General features: G+C 52.9%; 1 protein-coding gene across 2 annotated transcripts; it reads left to right on the top strand.

The window, feature by feature from the left end:
- Positions 1 to 727: 727 nt before the first annotated feature.
- On the top strand, positions 728 to 10923 carry CDK5RAP3 (CDK5 regulatory subunit associated protein 3). Of its 2 annotated transcripts, none has more exons than XM_030840179.2 (14): positions 728 to 844; positions 1069 to 1114; positions 3484 to 3615; positions 3897 to 3997; positions 4353 to 4401; positions 5032 to 5210; positions 5464 to 5600; positions 5761 to 5905; positions 6284 to 6394; positions 7335 to 7413; positions 7985 to 8073; positions 9393 to 9598; positions 10325 to 10496; positions 10587 to 10923. In XM_030840179.2, the coding sequence occupies exons 1-14, from the start codon at positions 839 to 841 to the stop codon at positions 10650 to 10652; spliced, it is 1518 nt and encodes a 505-aa protein (XP_030696039.1). In that variant the 5' UTR covers positions 728 to 838; the 3' UTR covers positions 10653 to 10923. The 2 variants fall into 2 exon arrangements, with proteins under 2 accessions (XP_030696039.1, XP_030696040.1); XM_030840180.3 differs by lacking the exon at positions 728 to 844 and adding an exon at positions 1637 to 1696 and having other exon boundaries at positions 1073 to 1114.
- The last annotated feature ends 8863 nt before the right edge of the window (positions 10924 to 19786 follow it).

Genomic DNA, 19786 nt, shown 5'->3' on the forward strand with positions numbered 1-19786 from the left:
AGGCCTGGCTTCATGCGTGTGAGACCTCTGCAGTTCATATTTTTTAACAAGGGCATTTTAATTTTGCACAGGACCCCACCAATTATTTTGCTAGTCCTACCTGCCGGTTTTTCCCTGCACCCCCTTGCGGTTTGTGGCCTGCAAAACTTTGTACAGTCTCCTCCACCCAGAACACCCGTCCCACATCACCTCTTTCTGCCGCCCTTCTTTTAACACTCAGTTTAGGTGTTATCTTTGGGACGCCTCCCTTGACCCTCCTCCCTCCCGATCCCTGCCCTAATCACACAACACATAGCAGGTGTTCAGCACTTGCCTATTACATACTGAGAAGGCAATGTGTGACAAGTGCCACAAGAGACCAAACTACGATCGATCGATCGACGGTAAAGCAAGGCAAGGAGAGAGAAGGCATTTCTAACGACCTCTAGGTTCCTCAGGGGGGCGCTAGGACCTTGTCCGCAGACGCGTTAATCCTTGAGCAGAAGGCTCTACTCCTGCCTGGCCGGAAGCGGCCGGGATCGGCTCTTGGGCGGCGCCTGCCGCAATCGCGTCGCCACTGCAGCCCTTTCCGGGAGCCCCCGCCCCTCCGCGGCCGTGAGCCCGCCTCACGCCTCCCATTGGCTGTCTCCTCTTCTCCCGCCCTTCCCGGGCTCAGCCACTCGGAGCCCCGGGGTGGGTGGGGCTTGAAGCCCGGGTGGAGCGCGCGCCCCGATTGGCTCTGAGGAAGGCGGTGACGTGGCCGGAGGAGACCTAAACTGAGGCTCAGCCACACCACCACTGGATTAGTGGTAGGCGGGGCGGGCCCGGGTCGGCGGCCGGAAGCGGAAGTGGTGGAAAGATGCAGGTGGGGGAACAGTAGCTGGGGAGGTGGGGGGCTGGGTTGGGACCCCTGAACTGAGTTCAGCCCGCCCGTCCCTGACCTGCTTCCCGGGCTACCTCCGGGGCGCGGCCCTCCCCGGCCAGTCGTGCTGGCCCCGCAGGGTGGCGGTTGGGTCGGTGAAATGAGCGCGCGAGTGGCTTGTTCGCTCCCAGGACTCACGCCCCCTTCCCCGCCGTGTTTCCCGACAGGACCATCAGCACGTGCCCATCGACATCCAGACCAGCAAACTGCTCGGTAGGAGGGGGCACCCCCGCTCAGCCAGCTGTCAGGGGGAGGCCTGGCCCCTTTGCCCCCTGTCACCAACAGCTGGAGCCCCGACATCCCAAGGCCCCTGTTGAGGCGTTGACCACTCGCCCTGTTCTATGCCCCTATCTGTGGCCGGATTGCCCCGCTAAGAGGAGCGGGAAGGAAACAGACATAGAGTCTGTAATTGACCTGTGTTTTCTACTTTAACATTTATAACATGTGTTGTCAATCATATCTTTCAGGCACAGAGAGGGTGAGGTGAGGTCTTACCTTAAAGATGGTCAGCTACTGAATGGCAGATCTGAAGTTAGAACCTAAGTCTGTCAGGTTCCAGTATCTATGCTTTTTTGTATATGCCGGAAAACCCCCTTTTTTTAAAAAAAAAAAAAGGTTCCCTCTCCCCTTGATTTTAGGAGGAAGAGGAACATAGATCCAGTTGGAAAGAAAAACCTTTTAGTGGCCAGGTCATCTCCCTGCCATCTGTATCTGATCTATATACCTCCTCCCCAGTTCAGAGCCAGGGAAGGACCTCTTCATTCTGACCCCTCCAGGGCCACGCACAGCTCCTGGGTTTGTTTTCTTTATATATAAATATATATATATATATGTATTTGTTTATTTTTGGCTGCGTTGGGTCTTCGTTGCTGCGCGTGGGCTTTCTCTAGTTGCGGCCAGTGGGGGCCACTCGTTAATGGTGCACAGGCTTCTCATTGCGGTGGCTTCTCTTGTTGCGGAGCACGGGCTCTAGGCGCGCGGGCTTCAGTAGTTGTGGCACGTGGGCTCAGTAGTTATGACTCGCGGGCCCTAGAGTGCAGGCTCAATAGTTGTGGCGCACGGGCTTAGTTGCTCCGCGGCATGTGGGATCTTCCCGGACCAGGGCTTGAACCCGTGTCCCCTGCATTGGCAGGCGGATTCTTAACCACTGCGCCACCAGGGAAGCCCTGGATTAATTGTTTTGATGCTGGTTTGTCATTAAGATGACATCTGTTTGCCTCATCCCTTTGCTTCTACTTCTGTGACATCTACAGACTTTTTCTTTCTGAAGATTTTAGAGGAATACAGTGGAGGGAATATAACTGATAACTAGTGTGGGCCCTCAGTATTTGACCAGCTGGCAGATTTATTAACAAGGGCAAGGTGGCCACTTAGTGGAGCTTCTTTAGTTTTGTTGCAGATTTGTCCCAGCTCTTCAGCACACGTAAACTCTTTTTTTGTTGTTGTTTTTTCGGTACGTGGGCCTCTCACTGTTGTGGCCTCTCCCGTTGCGGAGCACAGGCTCCGGACGCGCAGGCCCAGTGGCCATGGCTCACGGGCCCAGCCGCTCCGCGGCATGTGGGATCTTCCCGGACCAGGGCACGAACCCGTGTCCCCTGCATCGGCAGGCGGACTCTCAACCACTGTGCCACCAGGGAAGCCCAGCACACGTACACTCGATGTCATGAAAAGGACCAATAAAACAACAGCCATTTATTGAGGGTTTATTCTATACAAGGTGCTGTTTTATGTGCCTGACATTATGAAAATGAAGATCACTACAATTCATTGAGCCCTTGCCATGTGTCAGACACAGCACTCAGTGTTTTACCTTCATTCCCCCTTGTACTCAGTATCTTTATCATCCCCATTTTACATGTAGGGAAACTGAGGCACAGAGAGTTTGAGAGACTTGCCCAAGAAAGTTAGTAATTAGAAGCCAGGACCATCTGACCACAAAGTCTAGCTCTTAGCTCTCTCCTACTGAGGAAATGTACATGGCTCTTATCCACCTATACCCTCTACTAAAAACACAGATCTGGGCCTAGAATCCAGGAGGTCAGTCACACGGGTATTCATGTGTGCAGGATGGTACTTCACTGGTAAGAAGAGACCAGTGTTATCTAGTCCTTAGGGCGCTGTAGGTAGCAGGGGCTTTGCAGTTATTCATTCATCTGGTATTTGGCATAACCATCTTGTATTTTTCCATTGTCATGGTTAATCCCAGCCCTGAGGAAGTGGAAGTTGAATAGCGTCTGCTGTCAGTAAGAAAGATATAGTTATCCGTGGAAGCAAGAATATCATGGAGAATATGGTCCATATTGGCACTTTGATGTCAGGACCAATTTGAAGTTTTACTTTATCCCTGTGTTGAGGCAATTGCTCTATAAAAGTCACACTGCGGATGAAGTCAGGTTGCCAGAGTCTGTTTAGCCCCAAGCATCCCTTCGGGCCTGTCTTCATTCCCATCTTCCCGTGACCCCCACACCTTAACCAATATGGATACAACTTTTAGCCAATGCCTTAGCATATTTCACTTGAATCAGTGATGGAATTTTGGCCATGGGAATGGAAATGCTGTGATTTGGGTGCTTCTCCTGTAGACTGGCTGGTGGACAGAAGGCACTGCAACCTGAAATGGCAGAGTCTGGTGTTGACCATCCGAGAGAAGATCAATGCCGCCATCCAGGACATGCCAGAGAGCCAAGAGATCGCCCAGCTGCTCTCTGGATCCTGTGAGTGCTTTGGGGCTACATTACTGGACCCCACCCCTTTCCTGGGGTGGTACATATCAGCTGAGCTGCTCCCTTTCCTTTAGCCATAGGGCTGACCCCTAAAGAAAGAGAGGTTTTTATTTGGGCTATAGATGCTTGTTTCATTCAACACAAAATGATGAAGGGGAGAGCTATGCCTGCTAAAGTTACTAGCATATACGTGAGTCAACCATGCGTAGTGGCCACAGTGGGTGGGGAAGACACTGTAATTCTCAAAGTCTTTGTTCTTTCTTGCTTTCCAGACATTCACTACTTCCACTGCCTAAGAATTGTGGAGCTTCTCAAAGGCACTGAAGCCTCCACAAAAAATATTTTTGGCCGGTATTCTTCACAGCGAATGAAGGCAAGTGTGGGCGACGGTGGTAACACGCAGCTGGAGACCTCCAGTCCAGGGGGTCAGAGCCTGTCTGGTCTCGCTGAGGATCCAGTGGAGACGCCTACATAGAATATCTCCTCCACTTTCTCTCCGTCCCCACAGTTTATGCCAAAAGTAGATCCTACCCCTGGCTTTACATTTGCTTTGGGGATCGCTTGTCGGCACCACACTCTTAAAATAAAGTGGGTGGTCCAGCCAGCATTATGGAGGAGGCCGAGGAGATGCAGAGACTGGGAGAGCCTCCCCGGCTGGGGGACTGAGCTGGGATGCACTCAGCGGCTGCTGAGTGCTGTTCAGGCCCACTTCCTGTTTCTTTTCTTAGGATTGGCAGGAGATTGTAGCCCTATATGAGAAGGACAACACCTACCTAGGTAAGGTGGCCCAGCCCAGGAGTCCCAGTGTCCATGGGGAGGCCGACTCCCCAAGTTCTGAGACAGTGGGCTTCTAGGAGGCACAGTTCACGTGGGGGAAGAGGCTGGGGTGTAGATGTTTGTGAGGTGGGAAAATAAATTCCACGAAGCGTGTTGGGAGGAGGACGACCGCCAAGCAGGTGTGTGCAGGTCTTCACCAGTCACCTCCTGGTGACTGACTCGTCCACTGAGCACAAGAGGCACGGGTTGTCCTGGGAGCTGTATCAGGGGCCTGAGGGAGTAACTAAAGGGCTGACTGTAGTTCGGGTTGTGTTTTCTAATAGTATAAATAATTGTAATAGCTAATATTGACGGAACACCTACTAAATGCAAGGGATTGTACTTGTGTTTTATGTGGGTTCTCTCTCTTGATCTTCACGATAACTATTATTGCTCCTGTTTTATAGCTGAGGATTGGATTAGAGAGGTTAAATGACTGTCTTAGGTTCCACAGCCAGGAAGGGGAAGAGCTGGGAGTCCAACCCCGTGCTCTTCGCCACCCAACTGGGGTATGTTTGTGCGTGTCCTTGGGGCATGCCTGCCTTATGGTGTGCAGATCTGGGGTGAACTTCCTGGGCCCTTCTTTCTCAGTGGAACTCTCCAGCCTCCTGGTTCGGAACGTCACCTACGAGATCCCTTCCCTGAAGAAGCAGATCGCCAAGTGCCAGCAGCTGCAGCAAGAATACAGCCGCAAGGAGGAGGAGGGCCAGGCGGGGGCTGCCGAGATGCGGGAGCAGTTCTACCACTCGTGCAAGCAGTATGGCATCACGGTGAGCGGGCATCACGGTGAGCGGGCATCACGGTGAGCGGCGGGTTCTTGCCGTGGCAGGAGGACGGACACCTGGGACCTCTGTCTTCCTGGGCCCAACGCCTTTGCTTCTGGGAAGGGCTTCCCTCTCAGCCTGGTTGGGCCCTTCTCAGGCCATTTTCTTGCCTATCTCTAATGTTCAGGCGTATTCTTTAATCTGTTGTACTCTGCTTCCCACCACTTCTGTCTGAGCCCACCTCGTGGATCCTCTCTAGGGGGACAACGTCCAAAGAGAACTGCTGGCCCTGGTGAAGGACCTGCCGAGTCAGTTGGCTGAGATTGGGGCGGCGGCCCAGTCCCTGGGGGAAGCCATCGACCTGTACCAGGCCTATGTGGGGTTTGTGTGTGAAAGGTACTGAGGGCCTGTTTCTCCCCAGCGGGGGGGACAGTTTAGCTACTTCCCCAGCTATGCTCTCTCCACTTGTATTTTCCCCACATGATATTTGAGAGTCGGGGCCCATGCTGGCCACATGAGTGGGCAGCAGGAGGGTCAGCTGCCTGCTCCGTTGCAGCCCCACAGAGCAGGTGCTGCCAATGCTACGGTTTGTGCAGACGCGGGGGAACTCCACCGTGTATGAGTGGAGGACGGGCACGGAGCCCTCGGTGGTGGAGCGGCCGCACCTCAAGGAGCCCCCTGAGCAGGTGGAAGAAGACGCGGTAAGACAGGCCTAGTAAGAGCCGCTTCCTCCCCTCATACGCCATCCACACCCCACTTGAGTTCAGAGTCCAGAGGGAAGAAAGGGGTAATTCCTGTGAGAGAGACTAGGTGGAAGGGCCCGGAAGGGCCTACCCCTTTATTTTTCTGGCTTTCTTGAGGCCAGAGAACAGATGAGCTCGGAAGAGGCCCAGCAAGCTGGTCGACTTTGAACTGGGACCCCTTCCCCTGAGCTCTCTGAAGATGGGCTCTCCTTTGGGAACTTGGAGGCCATTATGCTTAAACAGTGCACTCCCTACTGAAGCAGCTGAGGCCTAGGGGAAGGCAGGCCCCTTTATTCACCCATCTTCTGCGAGCTAACACTTTTTTCCCCCTTCCAGATTGACTGGGGCGACTTTGGGGTGGAAGTGGCGTCTGAAGGAGCTGACTCTGGCATCTCTGCCCAGGCTGCTGGAATTGACTGGGGCATCTCCCTGGAATCGGACTCAAAGGTTAGGATGCCCTCTCGGTCCATCTCTCTGAGGACTTTCTGTGATTGCTGCTTTGGTGATAAGAAAAGTGTTGTCTCTGTCTTTAAAGACATCACATGAAGTTCATAGTTCTTGGACCAGGTGTAGTCCAGTGTGGGGCAGAGTTTCCAAAGTGACATTTCAGAGTTTTGACCTCTTTCTTATGGTGTTCGGGGCAGGTGTGGGGATACAGGCAGGTGGTACCTACATGCATGGGCCCATAGTGCCATCTTTGCCACCTCCATCAGGGCTGCAATGTGCTGTCATTGAATTTTTTTTTTTTTAGAGGAATTTTTTTTTTTTAATTTATTTACTTTTGGCTGTGTTGGGTCTTTGTTGCTGCACGTGGGCTTTCTCTAGTTGGCGGTGAGCGGGGGCTACTCTTCGTTGCGATGCGTGGGCTTCTCATTGTGGTGGCTTCTCTTGTTGCAGAGCACGGGCTCTAGGCGTGTGGGCTTCAGTAGTTGTGGCACACGGGCTCAGTAGTTGTGGCGCATGGCCTTAGTTCCTCCGCAACACGTGGGATCTTCCCGGACCAGGGCTCAAACCCGTGTCCCCTGCGTTGGCAGGTGGATTCTTAACCACTGTGCCACCAGGGAAGCCCCATCATTGAACTTTTTTTTTTTTTTTTGCGGTACGTGGGCCTCGCACTGTTGTGGCCTCTCCCATTGCGGAGCACAGGCTCCAGACACACAGGCTCAGCGGCCATGGCTCACGGGCCCAGCTGCTCCGCGGCATGTGGGATCTTCCCGGACCGGGGCACGAACCCGCGTCCCCTGCATCGGCAGGTGTACTCCCAACCACTGCGCCACCAGGGAAGCCCCCATCATTAAACTTTTGAGGGCTTTGGTTTATTCCGGCTCCCTCCCTTTGCTGGGGAAAGTTCTCCCAACACTGCTGGGGTTCTTTACTCTCCACCCAGGAAGCTGGGGGTGGTGAGATAGACTGGGGAGACGATGCTGCTGCTCTGCAGATCACCGTGCTGGAAGCCGGAACCCAGGGTGAGTGCACCCCTCCCTGCAGCCCTGGCAGAGCCTGCCCCCGTGTCTCTAGAAGCAAAGAAAAAGTACACTACCATGATTGGGCTTCTCAGACGTTTACCTGTTTTTTCAAAATCATGATGATGTGAGTTCAGGCGGATGGAGAGAAGTTCTTAAAATTAAATCTAGAAACTCTCAACTTTCTGGATACTGAATGTGGGTCAGCTGTTCTCTGGGGAGGTTCCGAGAGGGCTGATAGGCTCTGAGGCCTGACCTGGTCCCCGCTCCCCACAAGCTGAGAGTAGGGATCTGAGCCACTAGAGGGCAGTGCAGGATGAGACTTCATGTCCACTAGAGCGAAGGAACTTTCCATTCTTTGGAACTCAGCTCTGTGGTCCTCCTCACAGACTTGGGTTGGCATTAGTGCCTGATTAGGGCTGAGACAAATGGGAAAGGGTAACCCTTCCCACTTGGGTTGGAACAGGAAGTGGCCTTAGTGCAGTGTCTGTGTCCATATTAACCCACCAGGACTTTTCAAACTGAGAGTCTTCTCCAGTCCTCAGCAACTTTATCACTTCTCTCTTCCTGGCAGCTCCCAAAGGTGTTGCTAGGGGCCCAGATGCTCTGACACTTCTTGAATACCCTGAGACCCGGAATCAGTTCATCGATGAGCTCATGGAGGTACCTTTGTCCTCTGGGTGATGCGGGGGGAGGCCTGGCACCAGCATAGGCGGCATCGCTCCAGATACCTTACCTGACCCTTCCTTTTTGTGTAAGGGTGCTGAGCACTTTCCTTGTTCTGGAGCAGGGACTCACGTATTAGGAGGCTCCCCCATTCATTCAGCTGTGTTTATCATGTACTTCCTAAGCCCCTGGCACTGTCTTGAGGAGCTGAGCAGCGAACAAATCAAAGTCTTTGACCTCATGGATCTTATATCCTAGTGGGGAAGGCAGACAAGAAACAAGAAAAACAAGTAAAATATGTAGTATGTCAGGTGTTAACGTAAGTGCCATGGAGAAAGAGAGCTGGGGAGGGAGATGGGGTTACTGGGAAGGCCTGCAGTTTTATGTTGGTGGTCAGAGAAGGCCTTGTTGCCAAGGTGACCAGTAAGTCAAGACCTGCAGTGGGTGCAGAGAGAGCCATGCTGATATCTGGCAGAAGAGCTTTCCAGGCAGGGGGAGCAATGCAGAAGCTTTGAGGTGGGAGGTGTCCTGCACGTGTGATGAACAAGGAGGCCACTTTGGCTGAGCAGGGGAGCTGGGGGAAGTAGAAGAGCCCAGAGAGCTGAAGGGAGTTGGAAATTTGGCTTTTACCCTGAGGGAACTGGGAAGCTGTTGGAGGTTTGGTGCGACATGTTCTCATTTGTGTTTTAGTATCATCACTGTGGCTAAAGTATCCAGCAGCCTAGAGTAAGGAGCCAGTGTTCTTGGCTCTTCTTTCTGGGACTGGGAAGCAGGGGGCTTGTCTTTGTTAATCTCTGGGTCTGTCCACTTCTCGGTGGCCTGCTGGCTGGGGAGGGCCTCATGGAAGGCCTTGTCCTCGCGAGTCTAGTTCAAGTTTCCATGGTCCAATAAAAGTGACAAGATATGCGGCTGGTTCTCAGATTCTTCCTAGCCTTTTCTTAATCCAGGGCTTCTCAAACATGGATTCCTATTCCCTGAATCTCATTCTTCCCATGGAGAGAAAATACCTTCACTGGGCAGAGAGAACCCTTTGAATCTCTGCATCGTAGTTATGTGCCGCATAGCCTGGGAGGAAGGAGAGGGGTCCAGGGCCAGGTAAGGCCTGAGACAGCAATGAGGGACTGAAGGGTGATGGTGGATGCTGCCCCAAACTCCCACGTTATAGTTGGTGAGTTTCTAGCAATAAAAATGTTCAGAGGAAATAGCTGCTCCTCAACCAGCATCTAACCCTCACCTTATTCTTCATTTTGACCAGCCTGAGGGCCTAGTTTCTGAGTTCTTTTCTCGGTTTGAACCAAATCCTCTTCTGTCCTCAGCTTGAGATCTTCTTGTCCCAGAGAGCAGTGGAGATGAGTGAGGAGGCAGACATCCTGTCTGTGAGCCAGTTCCAGCTGGCTCCAGCCATCCTGCAGGGCCAGACCAAAGCAAAGATGGTCACCATGGTGTCGGCACTGCAGGATCTGATTGGCCAGCTCACCAGTCTTCGAATGCAGCACCTGTTTATGATCCTGGCCTCACCAAGGTCTGGCTTTCCCCTTGATGTTGGGCTGTTCAGGGCATGCTGCAGGGCCCTGCCATCTCGGGCAGCCCTGACTCCTATTTTTTTTTTTATAAATGTATTTTATTTATTTATTTATTTATGTATTTATGTATTTATCTATTTATGGCTGTGTTGGGTCTTCATTGCTGCGCATGGGCTTTCTCTAGTTGCGGCGAGCGGGGGCTTCTCATTGCAGTAGCTTCTCTTGTTCCAGAGCATGGGCTCTAGGCACGTGGGCTTCAGTAGTTGTGGCTCACGGGCTCTAGAGCGCAGGCTCAGTAGTTGTGGCTCACGGGCTTAGTTGCTCCACGGCATGTGGGATCTTCCCGGACCAGGGCTCGAACCCGTGTCCCCTGCATTGGCAGGCAGATTCTCAACCACTGCGCCACCAGGGAAGCCCCAGCCCTGACTCCTTGTTTCCTCGTCTCCATGACCCCTTAGACCTCATCCCTGCCTCCCATAACTGCACCATCCCAACTAGGGATGGCGGTTCTCTTTGGGGCAAGATGGGGTGGTTTGAGGTATGTAGGCAGAATCTGCTTCCCCTGTAGGATGGGGAAGTGGGAGTGGTATTCCTTGCAAGAAAGGATTGAAGGATGTGGAGGCTGAGAGGTCAATTAGAGACTTGGTTTCCTGAGCCTCAGCAGTTGGATGGGGACACCCAGGTTGCCCAGTGACACCAAACACTTACCTGAGTGCCCGGCCCAGGTATGTGGACCGAGTGACTGAGCTCCTCCAGCAGAAGCTGAAGCAGTCCCAGCTACTGGCTTTGAAGAAAGAGCTGATGCTGCAGAAGCAGCAGGAAGCCCTTCGGGAGCAGGCGGCTCTGGAGCCCAAGCTGGACCTGCTGCTGGAGAAGACCAAGGAGCTGCAGAAGCTGGTGAGACAGGGAAGGCAAGCCTGCCCAGTTGCTGCAGAATGAGGTCCCTTTGTCTCTGCTTCCTGCCCACTCCGTATCACTGTCTTTCAGATTGAAGCTGACATTTCCAAAAGGTACAATGGGCGCCCCGTGAACCTGATGGGAACCTGTCTGTGAGATGCTCCCCGTTCTTCCTGCCTGTCTTCTCAGCCTTCAGGATGGAGGAGGGACAGCCGGGGGCCCTTCCCAGCAAGAGACCAGGCTGACTGGAGGACGGAAAGCCCCAAGATGGAACCATCACCCAGATGGTTACCTTGGCACTCACTGTACTCTCTGCAAGAAGCTGTCTTAATTGGTCCTGTGACCCATCAGCCTCAAACCACAGCTTCTGCTCTTCCTCATTATCTAGTTGGACTTAATAAAAGAGGAAGGGACTCTTGTTTCACTACTGATAGTGCCGTTTTCTGGGCCTGGGGTTGAGGCTGCATGGGGTTCTTGATCCTGTGGAGTGCCAGGTTGGGGACTTTTCCTCTTTGCTTCTGGTGACGGGGGTGAGCCCCGATTAATATCTACAAATGGTTCAGCAAGGGGCTCTGGGGTAGCTGAGTCAGCTGGGCCCCTTTCTCTCCATAGCCAGGCCAGAAGCCCAAGGGGAGCAGTCAAGTGGCAGCCTTGTTGGAGCCAGCAAAGCTGTATTTTCCTTTTAATCACAGCTTACCTCTAGGCAGAGGGAAAATGCGGTTTGCAGAGGAAGGGTCTGATAAACAAGATGGAGACAGGAGTTGTCACCTTCACAACCTGCCTGTCCACTTCCTACCCATAACTGGCTGCTCTGTGATTGGGTAGAGCCCACCCCAGGCTAGCACCCTTCTCCCCGGCCACCTACCCATCCCCATTTCCCAGGAAGGGTAGGGGTTGGGGGTGGCCAGCAATTCGATTTTAATTTCATAGCAGAGCAGTTGATTCATGGCTCTTTGTCGCTGGCGTTGACTCCCGTAATGACTTTCCATCAAAATGAAAAGTGGAGTGACACCACTCATTATTCCTGCTGCTTGTTATCTCAGTTCTGGGGAGGGCCGCCCCCTCCCTGCTGCCTTTCAGCCGTCCTGGACAGTGAGTGATGGCCCCTATTAATCACCGACCCCGCGGACTCCAGCGGACACACGCTATCCAGAGGAGAGAGAGATAAGGCGGCATGAACTGCTCGAAGCCGCTCCTATCAATTAATGTCAGCCCATCACTTCCCCCCAATCTTCACCTCCCTCCTTTTGGGGGGATTGAAAGTCTAGGAACTGAAGATGGAAAAATATTGGTATGGAATGTCGAGGTAAAACTGTCCTTGGAATAGAAGGACATCGAGGGGCCTGAGCGGGCTGCATCCTGCCCTCAGCTGCTGCGAAGGCTCTCGGCGGGGGGCGCTGTCTGCGTCTCTCAGTCCCTTTCTCTCTGAGAGAATGTCCGCTACCTCCTGGCCCACCTGTTTGGCGGCTGGCTCCACCGGCCTTCTGGCCTGCTCCTGGCAGCTGCCACCAGCTCACCGAGGCAAGCTACGCCTGCCCACTCTAATGCCCCTCATCCAATCACCAGCTATTACATGGTCTCTTCGCTCGCTGGCGCCCAGCTTTGGGGAGAAGCCTGTGGTCATGTGACCATGGCAGGCTGGGTTCAGGCCTCCGAAGCTCTTGCTTCTGCCCTCGCAGAGGAGTGCCTTGCTTGCCTTCTCTGCCCGCCTGGGGCCGACGGGGGACACCGGATGTGCTGAAATCTGGCCATCTTTGCAGGACAGGAAGTGGGTTTAATAGAAGGTTTTCTCAGCAGAGTTTGGCCACCTTAGTAAGCAGTGGGGCTAGGGGACTGTTCTCTCAGAGGAATTGGGCTCATTTCACTGCTTATCTGGTGAAACGAAGGCCCACTCAACCCCTGGGTTCATGTAACTGGTTTCTTAAAAGCCTTTGACTCCATAACATTGGATTTATTCTCCAGAATCTTTAGCCCCATTTGGCTTTGACCCTGTGCTTTGCTTCCTGGGTCCCACATTCCCGACCACCCTATGGCACTGAAGATCCCACCTGGCTGTTTGACCCCTCAGGAGGGCAGCTCTGTGTCTTTCCGATCTGCTCCCAGATTTCCCTGAGCATCACTCTGATTGTATTTAGGTTCCTGCTTGTTCGTCTCAGAGTCGCCTCAGAAGTTGTGAGGATTAAATGAGTTAATGTGCACAGAGGTCTTCGAACAGTGCCTGGCGCAGAGTAAGTGCTCGCTGGAGGAATGTGAGCTCTTACTTTGGGTTTGTGAAACAAAGCTAAGGACTCTTCATTCTGTTTCCTTCTTGGAAGGGGGAGGTGAGAGGTTCCTTGTAGAGCTTGAGGACCAAGTTCTGAGCAGTCAGGTTTCTGGAATTGCCAAAACAAACAATAGGGAATTCCTGGGCGGTCTAGTGGTTAGGACTCCACGCTTCCACTACCGGGGGTCTGGGTTCCATGCCTGGTCGGGGAACTAAGATCCCTCAAGCCACATGGCATGGCCACAAAAATTAATAAATAAAAATTTTAAACCAGGGAGAGAGAAAGAGGAGATGAGCCCAGATTACACCCTTGGAATCCTTAGTTTGATGCGAATTGTATTGTCAAGAACACATTCTACTTTTATGATTACTTCAGTGCCGCCTCTTCCCAGAGATTTAAGGCTCTCACTACTTAAGCTAAGTCCAGTCATTACCTGCTTCAGATAAGGAAAGAGTCACCTTTCCAAAATCCTCTCACCCAGCCAAATCCAGCCAATGCCCAAGCCTACTCACCATCTCTCTGCTCAGATGAAGCCTTTCTTCCTGCATAGACGCTACTGTGTCCTTTCGAAGTCTGGTTCTCAAAGCGTAGGATCCATTTGCACTGCAGCCCACGATGGTTGACCCTGAATGTGGGCTAAGTAGATGCTAATGATTACTCATCTGGGTTCCGGCTGCCCACTGAGGGCTTGCCAGGGAGACGTGGGGTCCTACACATCTAGAACTAGTTTCCCAAAGCCAGTGCGGGGCAGGGGGATTCTCTGCATCATTCAGGCCAAAAATCTCACTCATATGATCTGCTCCAGAGAACTGGCCTGGAGCTGAGGACCAAAAAAACAAAAGCAGATCCCAGGCCTTGGGGAACAGGAGCTAATCCTGCTCTCTCGTGTCTGTCTCCCTCGTTAATTCTACAGGTGTTGCTTACACAGTTTCTCCCCTAGAAACAGATCCTGCGGCTCTTCCTGCCTTTTCATCCACCCGCCTGTCCTGTTACTACAATTCTATTTCATCTTTTTTCTTTTTTTAGCTGCACCATGCAGCTTGCAGGATCTTGGTTCCCCAACCAGGGCCCGGGCCCTCGACAGTGAAAGCGCAGAGTCCTAACCACTGGACCGCCAGGGAATTCCCCTATTTCCTTTTTTTTTTTTAATTAAAATTTTTTTTTTGTTTGTGCCATGCAGCTTGTAGGATTTTAGTTCCCTGACCAGGGATTGAAGCCGGACCCTTGGCAGTGAGAGCGCCGAGTTCTAACCACCAGACCACCAGGGGATTCCCATCCCCTATTTCATCTTTTTTTTTTTCCCTATTTCATCTTCTAATTGCCACTTGTTTATTTTCCTCTCCTCCCCATTCCTGCACACACACACACACACACACACACACACACACACACACACACAATCTAATAACAGTAACAAGAAGACAGCAGGCAAAGCAACGCGGTAGTGATTAGCATCTTCTCTAGATCTAGACTGCCTGGGTCAAATCCTGGCTCTGCTCTTGCTACCAGTGCGACCTCGGGTGAGTCCCTGGACCTCTCTGCACCTCATTTCCTTCACCAGTGAAATGAGGACAATACTACCAACCTCAGGGTGGGTAGCTGTGGTGAACGTGTGCAGCACCCAGATGGTGCCTGACACGGGAAGACTCACCTGTCAGCTTGTGAGGGGTGGTGGACTGCAAATAGCCTGGACTGAGGTTAGAAACCTGTGTTCGGGTCCTGGTTCCATATGTCCCAGATATCCTAACATGTCCCAAACCAAGCCCATTATCATCCCCGTCCCACCCTGCATCCCTCCCTGATATCTGCTATTTCTATTCTATCAACAGGCTCCCAGTCTCTGCTGGCTCACCTCTAATCCACCTTTTCCATGTGCTTTGTCACCCTAATCATTTCTCTACTTAGAAACTCTGATGCCCCCTCAGCTCCCCAAATTCCTAGTGTAGCAGGCCAGCCCTTGATATTCGAACCTCCCCCTAACTTTCCGGCCTGGGTATCCACCCAAAACAGCAAACCCACGTGTGTCCCCAAACCTCTTCTTGGCCCCACCTAGCCTTTCTGACCCAGCTCAGTTGAGGCCTGAACGCATCTCTGTGGACATTGCCAGTTCCCAGGCAGAATGAGCCCCTCCCTCCTTGGCAGCATCCCTGAAGCTGTGTGTAGATGCCCTTCGGGGAGCACCTATCAACTATATGACAGTGCCTTCGTATGGTGTGCGCCCCAGACTGAACTGCTTAAGAGCAGGGACTGGGTCTTGCTCATTTTTGTGTCCCCTTTGGAATCTCAAACTTAACTTCTCCAAACTTCAGTTGACTTAAGTCAACTGGGCCTCAGCTGACTTTGCCTTCTAAAATGGCTCACAACTAAGCAAAAAAAGAAAAGTCCCATCAAGAAGTTTGGGAAGGAAATTGGGTTTAAGCCGGCTTTTAAAATGAACCAATGGTCAGACTAAAATCCAACCCACAGCTGTCTCGTGAGTATGCCTGACCTGGGAGGATCTCCTGGGCCTGCCTCTCTTCTCTCCCTGTTTGGTTGAGGGCTTTTCTAGAGAGGAGAGCTGCTGTCCCATCCTCTCGCAGATCTCATTGCTTCATAGACCCAGGTCTGCTGCCGAAGCTGGGGTCACCACCCCCACCCACACCGCTTACTGAGTGCTGCCCACATGCTGGGCTCTGAACAAGCTGTTCTGCACCCCGAGTCATCAGGCCCCAGGAGCTGCTCCCAGGCTGCAAGGCAGATCCCAGGGCCCAGGAGGAGGGTGTCAAGCCTGCTCCCGGGCTAAGAAGCCCAGGGTGCCAGCTGACCGCAGATCTCCATGTCCTCCAGATGCCCTTCCTCTCAGGTGGTGGGTACACCAGCCCTGAGTAAACTCTTACCTCTCCTGCCTGCCACCCTCCTCTCATTCCCCAGGCTACAAAGAAAACGAGTTTGAATATTTAAACTTCTCCTGCCTGTCTAAATAAAAAGTTCTGCACTATTTAACGCCCCAGCTATCCATAAGTGTCGGGAGCTGCCCTCTCCCTTCCAGCCTTCCCCTCCCTCCCTCTCGCCCAAACCTCGCGCAGCAAAGCCATTTGTCAAAGCCCTGCCGCAGGCTGCGCTTGGCTGTGTCTGAAAGGACAAGCGCCCCACAGGGGGAGGCGGGGGATGAATGAAGGGGCTATGCAAATTGCTGCTTAATCTGCAGAGAAACACCCAGGCTTTGGGGAGACGCTCATTACTTCTTTTAACTGTGATTAACGGGCAAATTAAACCCAAGCCCTTAACTCTCTCCTGGCAGAGGACTCGAACGCAGAACCCTGGGCCGGTGTGGGTGGAGGGAGGCACTTGTCTGTAGCTGCGGCTCGGGGACCAGGATCGAGGAGCACAAGGGCTGCCCCTTAACCATCGTCATCGTTGTGGGGTAGGAGAGAGGGGAGCCCCGAGTGGCGGGGAGCAGATCCAGCACAACTTCACACGTGGGGAAGGGGGTACTCCGTGCCATCTTTTGGGTTTCTTTCAGCCACTCGAGAAAGAACAAGGTCGTGGCCCTGGATTTGCTGCCCTTCTTTTCCCTGACCAAAAAAAAAAAAAAGTGAGAGAGCCCCTTAGGCCTCACCTGCCAGGACCTGCTGATGGTGTGACCAATGCGGCTTTAGCCCCAAACCTGGGGCTGGAAACATGTGTCTAGGGGGCCTCCAGAAATTCAACTCCAGAAATGACCTTGGGCCCAGGGAGGAGGGCGGAGGACTGTTTTTATGGGAGTAGAGACCCTGGGAATAGTCTTGCCACAGGTTATACAGGTCATAAGTTTACACGGTCGAACACCCATGTTAGAAGGGATCAAAGGTCCAAGGCATCTCTCTCTGTTTCTTCCTCCATCCATGCGTGTGTGTGTGTGTGTGTGTGTGTGTTAAAATACCTGACCCAGCTCAGAACATAAAATTGACCACTTTAGCCCTTTGTGCAGGGACTTCCCTGGGAGTCCAGTGGTTAAGACTCTGCGCTTCCACTGCAGGCAGCACGGGTTCAATCCCTGGTCAGGAACTAGGATCCCACATGCCACGTGGAGTGGCCAAAAAAAACCCCAAAAAAACCGCTTTGTGCAGGTACATGGCATTGTGCATTCAGTGGCATTAAGTGCATTCACATCGTTGTGAAACCGTCCCCACCACTCATTCCATCTGATTTTGCAGATTATCTAGCTGTCGCATCAGACCTATAATCACCTCTAACAAAAAGCAACAAGTGAGGCAGAACTCTATAGGTAGAAGAGTTCTGTTTGAAATGGAGAAAATTGGGGAGTGCCAGCTGGAGCACCGGTGGTTGAAAGGGAGGCCTCATGCTCAGGAGGCAGACTGGGTGGAAATCCTGTAGGGACTCCCCGTTAAAGGCAGGTCCCCTAAGCCCGAGTGATTAGGAGGTGAAAGATGACATACAATGGTGACGGACTGTCTGTCAACCTGACGGGGCCGAGGAGAGACATGGCCCCGTATTTATTTTGTCGTCGTCGAGTGGATCAGTAGGTCTGTCATAGAAACCAGGCCTGACAGCTCTCTCAGCAACTCAGCTCTCTTCTCTTAACTCCCGCATCCCGGCTCCACCATCTATTAAAACATCCCGGGCTGTCAGGGATATTAAAAGGCTCTGTCACTCCTTCTTAAAACAGTCATAAATACAATCTGGACACGAGCATTTGGGCAGGAGCCCCAGTGCTGAATGGGAAGAGACAACAGCAGCGACGCCTGCCTTTCTTGACAGCCAAGGCTCAAACGAGGAGCCCTGGACTCCTCTCCTTTTTCTCTCAAATGCAAGAATCAGGGCCGTCTCCAACACCTGCCAAAGCCTGGCATTTTGAAACAACTGTTCTCGAGCATAGGATGTTGCCTTTGTTAGCGTGACCACAAGCCTCATGTTATCTCTGCTGCCCGGCGCACCCAAACTGCACCTGTTCTAAATGTTTGCCTGTGCAGCTGCTTCCTAAGCCTCCCGACGCGGGGCAGTGCAGGGAGGAACCAAAAGGTAACGAGAGAGCCCCAAGTTCTTCTTCTTCCATGATGGGATTTGCCTTCTGTCCCTCTTCTATCCTCCCTGCCCCATGCAGCCTCATGACTGACCAACCTTGGAAGGAGAGCCTTAGGCCAGAGGCTTCCCAGAGTACAGGCTGGAACTTGTAATTTTGCCCAATTGGAGGACCCCAGTCAGCCCTGAATCCTTTTTTTGTGGCGGGGGAGGGCGGCATCTTAGTTCCCCCACCAGGGATCAATCTCAGCAGTGGTTGAGATTGCCAAGTGGTCCTAGCCACTGGACTGCCAGGGAATTCCTTGGCCCAGAAGCCTTGAGTCTCTCCAAACTATGGAATCACAAATCTTTCTGCCTGGAAACTTCTGGCTTTCAAAGAGGACATTCCTTTCCTTTCTACATTTCTGATAAGAACACACAGCCTCTGGCTTCTTGCTAGGAGCTAGCCCCTCTTTTCAAGAACATCCTATCTGCAATGGAGGACATTTCTCCAGGTTGCTGCAGGGATACCAAGGCATAGGGCCAAAGACCAGTCACAATCCCCTGGCAAATTCCGACCCTGGGCTCTATCTGTGTCCGTTGGGCTAGGTATTCACCAAATGCCTAGTTTACAGAAACATACAAAGGCCCTGCGTTGACATCAGGGCAGCACCCAGGACACTGGCATCTTGAAATGTCCTGTCTTCTGCCCACCCAGTGTTGCGTTCGATGGCTGGAATCACTTCCCATCCCAGTACTTCCAGTTAGCTTTGGATATTTTTGTAAACTATGGACTATTATTTTTTTTCCCAACAAATTTACCTTCTCAGCAGCTTTTTCCAAATAGTTCATGTCAAGGAGTGTCAGACTTTTATCCTTTCTTTCTACAAGATGCATTACATGCCTACCTTATTCGGTTGTGCAGCCCCAGAGGGCAGAACTAAGCCTGTGTGTGGACATAAGAGGAAGGCAGGTTTCTACCTAATATAAGGAAGCCTCTTATGGCAACCAAAGGTGCTCCTCAGAGCACACACAGCTGAGACAGTCACCATCACTGAGGACCTGAGGCTGACGCGGGGTCGATACCTGGTGGGGACGCTGCAGAGGATGGGAGATTGGGTAAGATGACTCTGAGAGTCAAGGACTGGGGGCACTTGGTATGGCCAGAAGCTCGACAAGGCCTAGCAGCTGTTCACCAGCTGCCTTCCACGTGGCCACGTTCAAAGGTAATCCCAGATGGTCGGACCCCTCACCCTCAGAGGTCACAGGGCCAGCTGCAGGGTAGTGGGCAAGCCCTGGCAGTGTCTGTGACCCGGTGGGCAGGATGCGGAGAGGCTGCCATGAGAGAGAGCTCCCTCCAGCCACTTGGGTAGAGAAAGCTCAGCGCTCTTCCCTCTGGCCGGCTGCCCTCTTCCTCGCGCTGGCTTCTACTCCCACCTCCTGGCATCTCCTCCCGTTTTCACCTGCCTTGCCTTCTCCCTCCCTTCTTTGCTCGCCTAACCCCCTCCCCTCCCCCCACCGCCTCCCTCATCTCCATGGCGATAAAAGGGGAGGTGGGGCGAGCTGTGCCCTGTATTTTGAGTCGCTCCATAATAGCTCCTTTCTCTGGAGACACAGGGGCTGCCTGTGGAACTAATCTCCCCCTGCCCGTCAGCTCACAAAGGGCCAGGGAAGCCCCTCCCTCAGCCCGGCCGCTCCCAGTGACCCCGAGCTCGTTTCCGGGTGCGCTTCCAGCCCTCCGGGGCCTGCAGCTGGGCCTCTCTCACGGGATCCTGCACACAGGCAGGGTCACCCCAGCTGACCTCCCCCGAGGACAGAGGTCAAGCCCCCTCTGGGGTCTCTAACGTGATTGGAAGGGAGCTGAGGCAGGGGGAGGGGGAGGAGCATGGGGGAGGGAACCTTCTCTTCTAATGTAAAATTAAAAGACTCCCTGTGCCTTCCTGTCTGTGCCTGTCTCTGGCTGGGTCGCCTGGCCTAGGACCCCACCCTTGGGAATCTGGGCATCTTAGACATGAGTTAAACTCCTGACAACGGGGCTTGGTCAAA

Source organism: Globicephala melas, chromosome 20 (genome assembly GCF_963455315.2).
Source record: "Globicephala melas chromosome 20, mGloMel1.2, whole genome shotgun sequence".
NCBI lineage: Eukaryota > Metazoa > Chordata > Mammalia > Artiodactyla > Delphinidae > Globicephala > Globicephala melas.

Excerpts from the sequence above, each read along its gene's own strand:
- CDK5RAP3 (XM_030840179.2), top strand. Across the intron at positions 4,402-5,031 it reads GAAGGACAACACCTACCTAG|TGGAACTCTCCAGCCTCCTG; the intron begins GTAAGGTGGCCC and ends CTTCTTTCTCAG. Across the intron at positions 9,599-10,324 it reads ATGATCCTGGCCTCACCAAG|GTATGTGGACCGAGTGACTG; the intron begins GTCTGGCTTTCC and ends TGCCCGGCCCAG.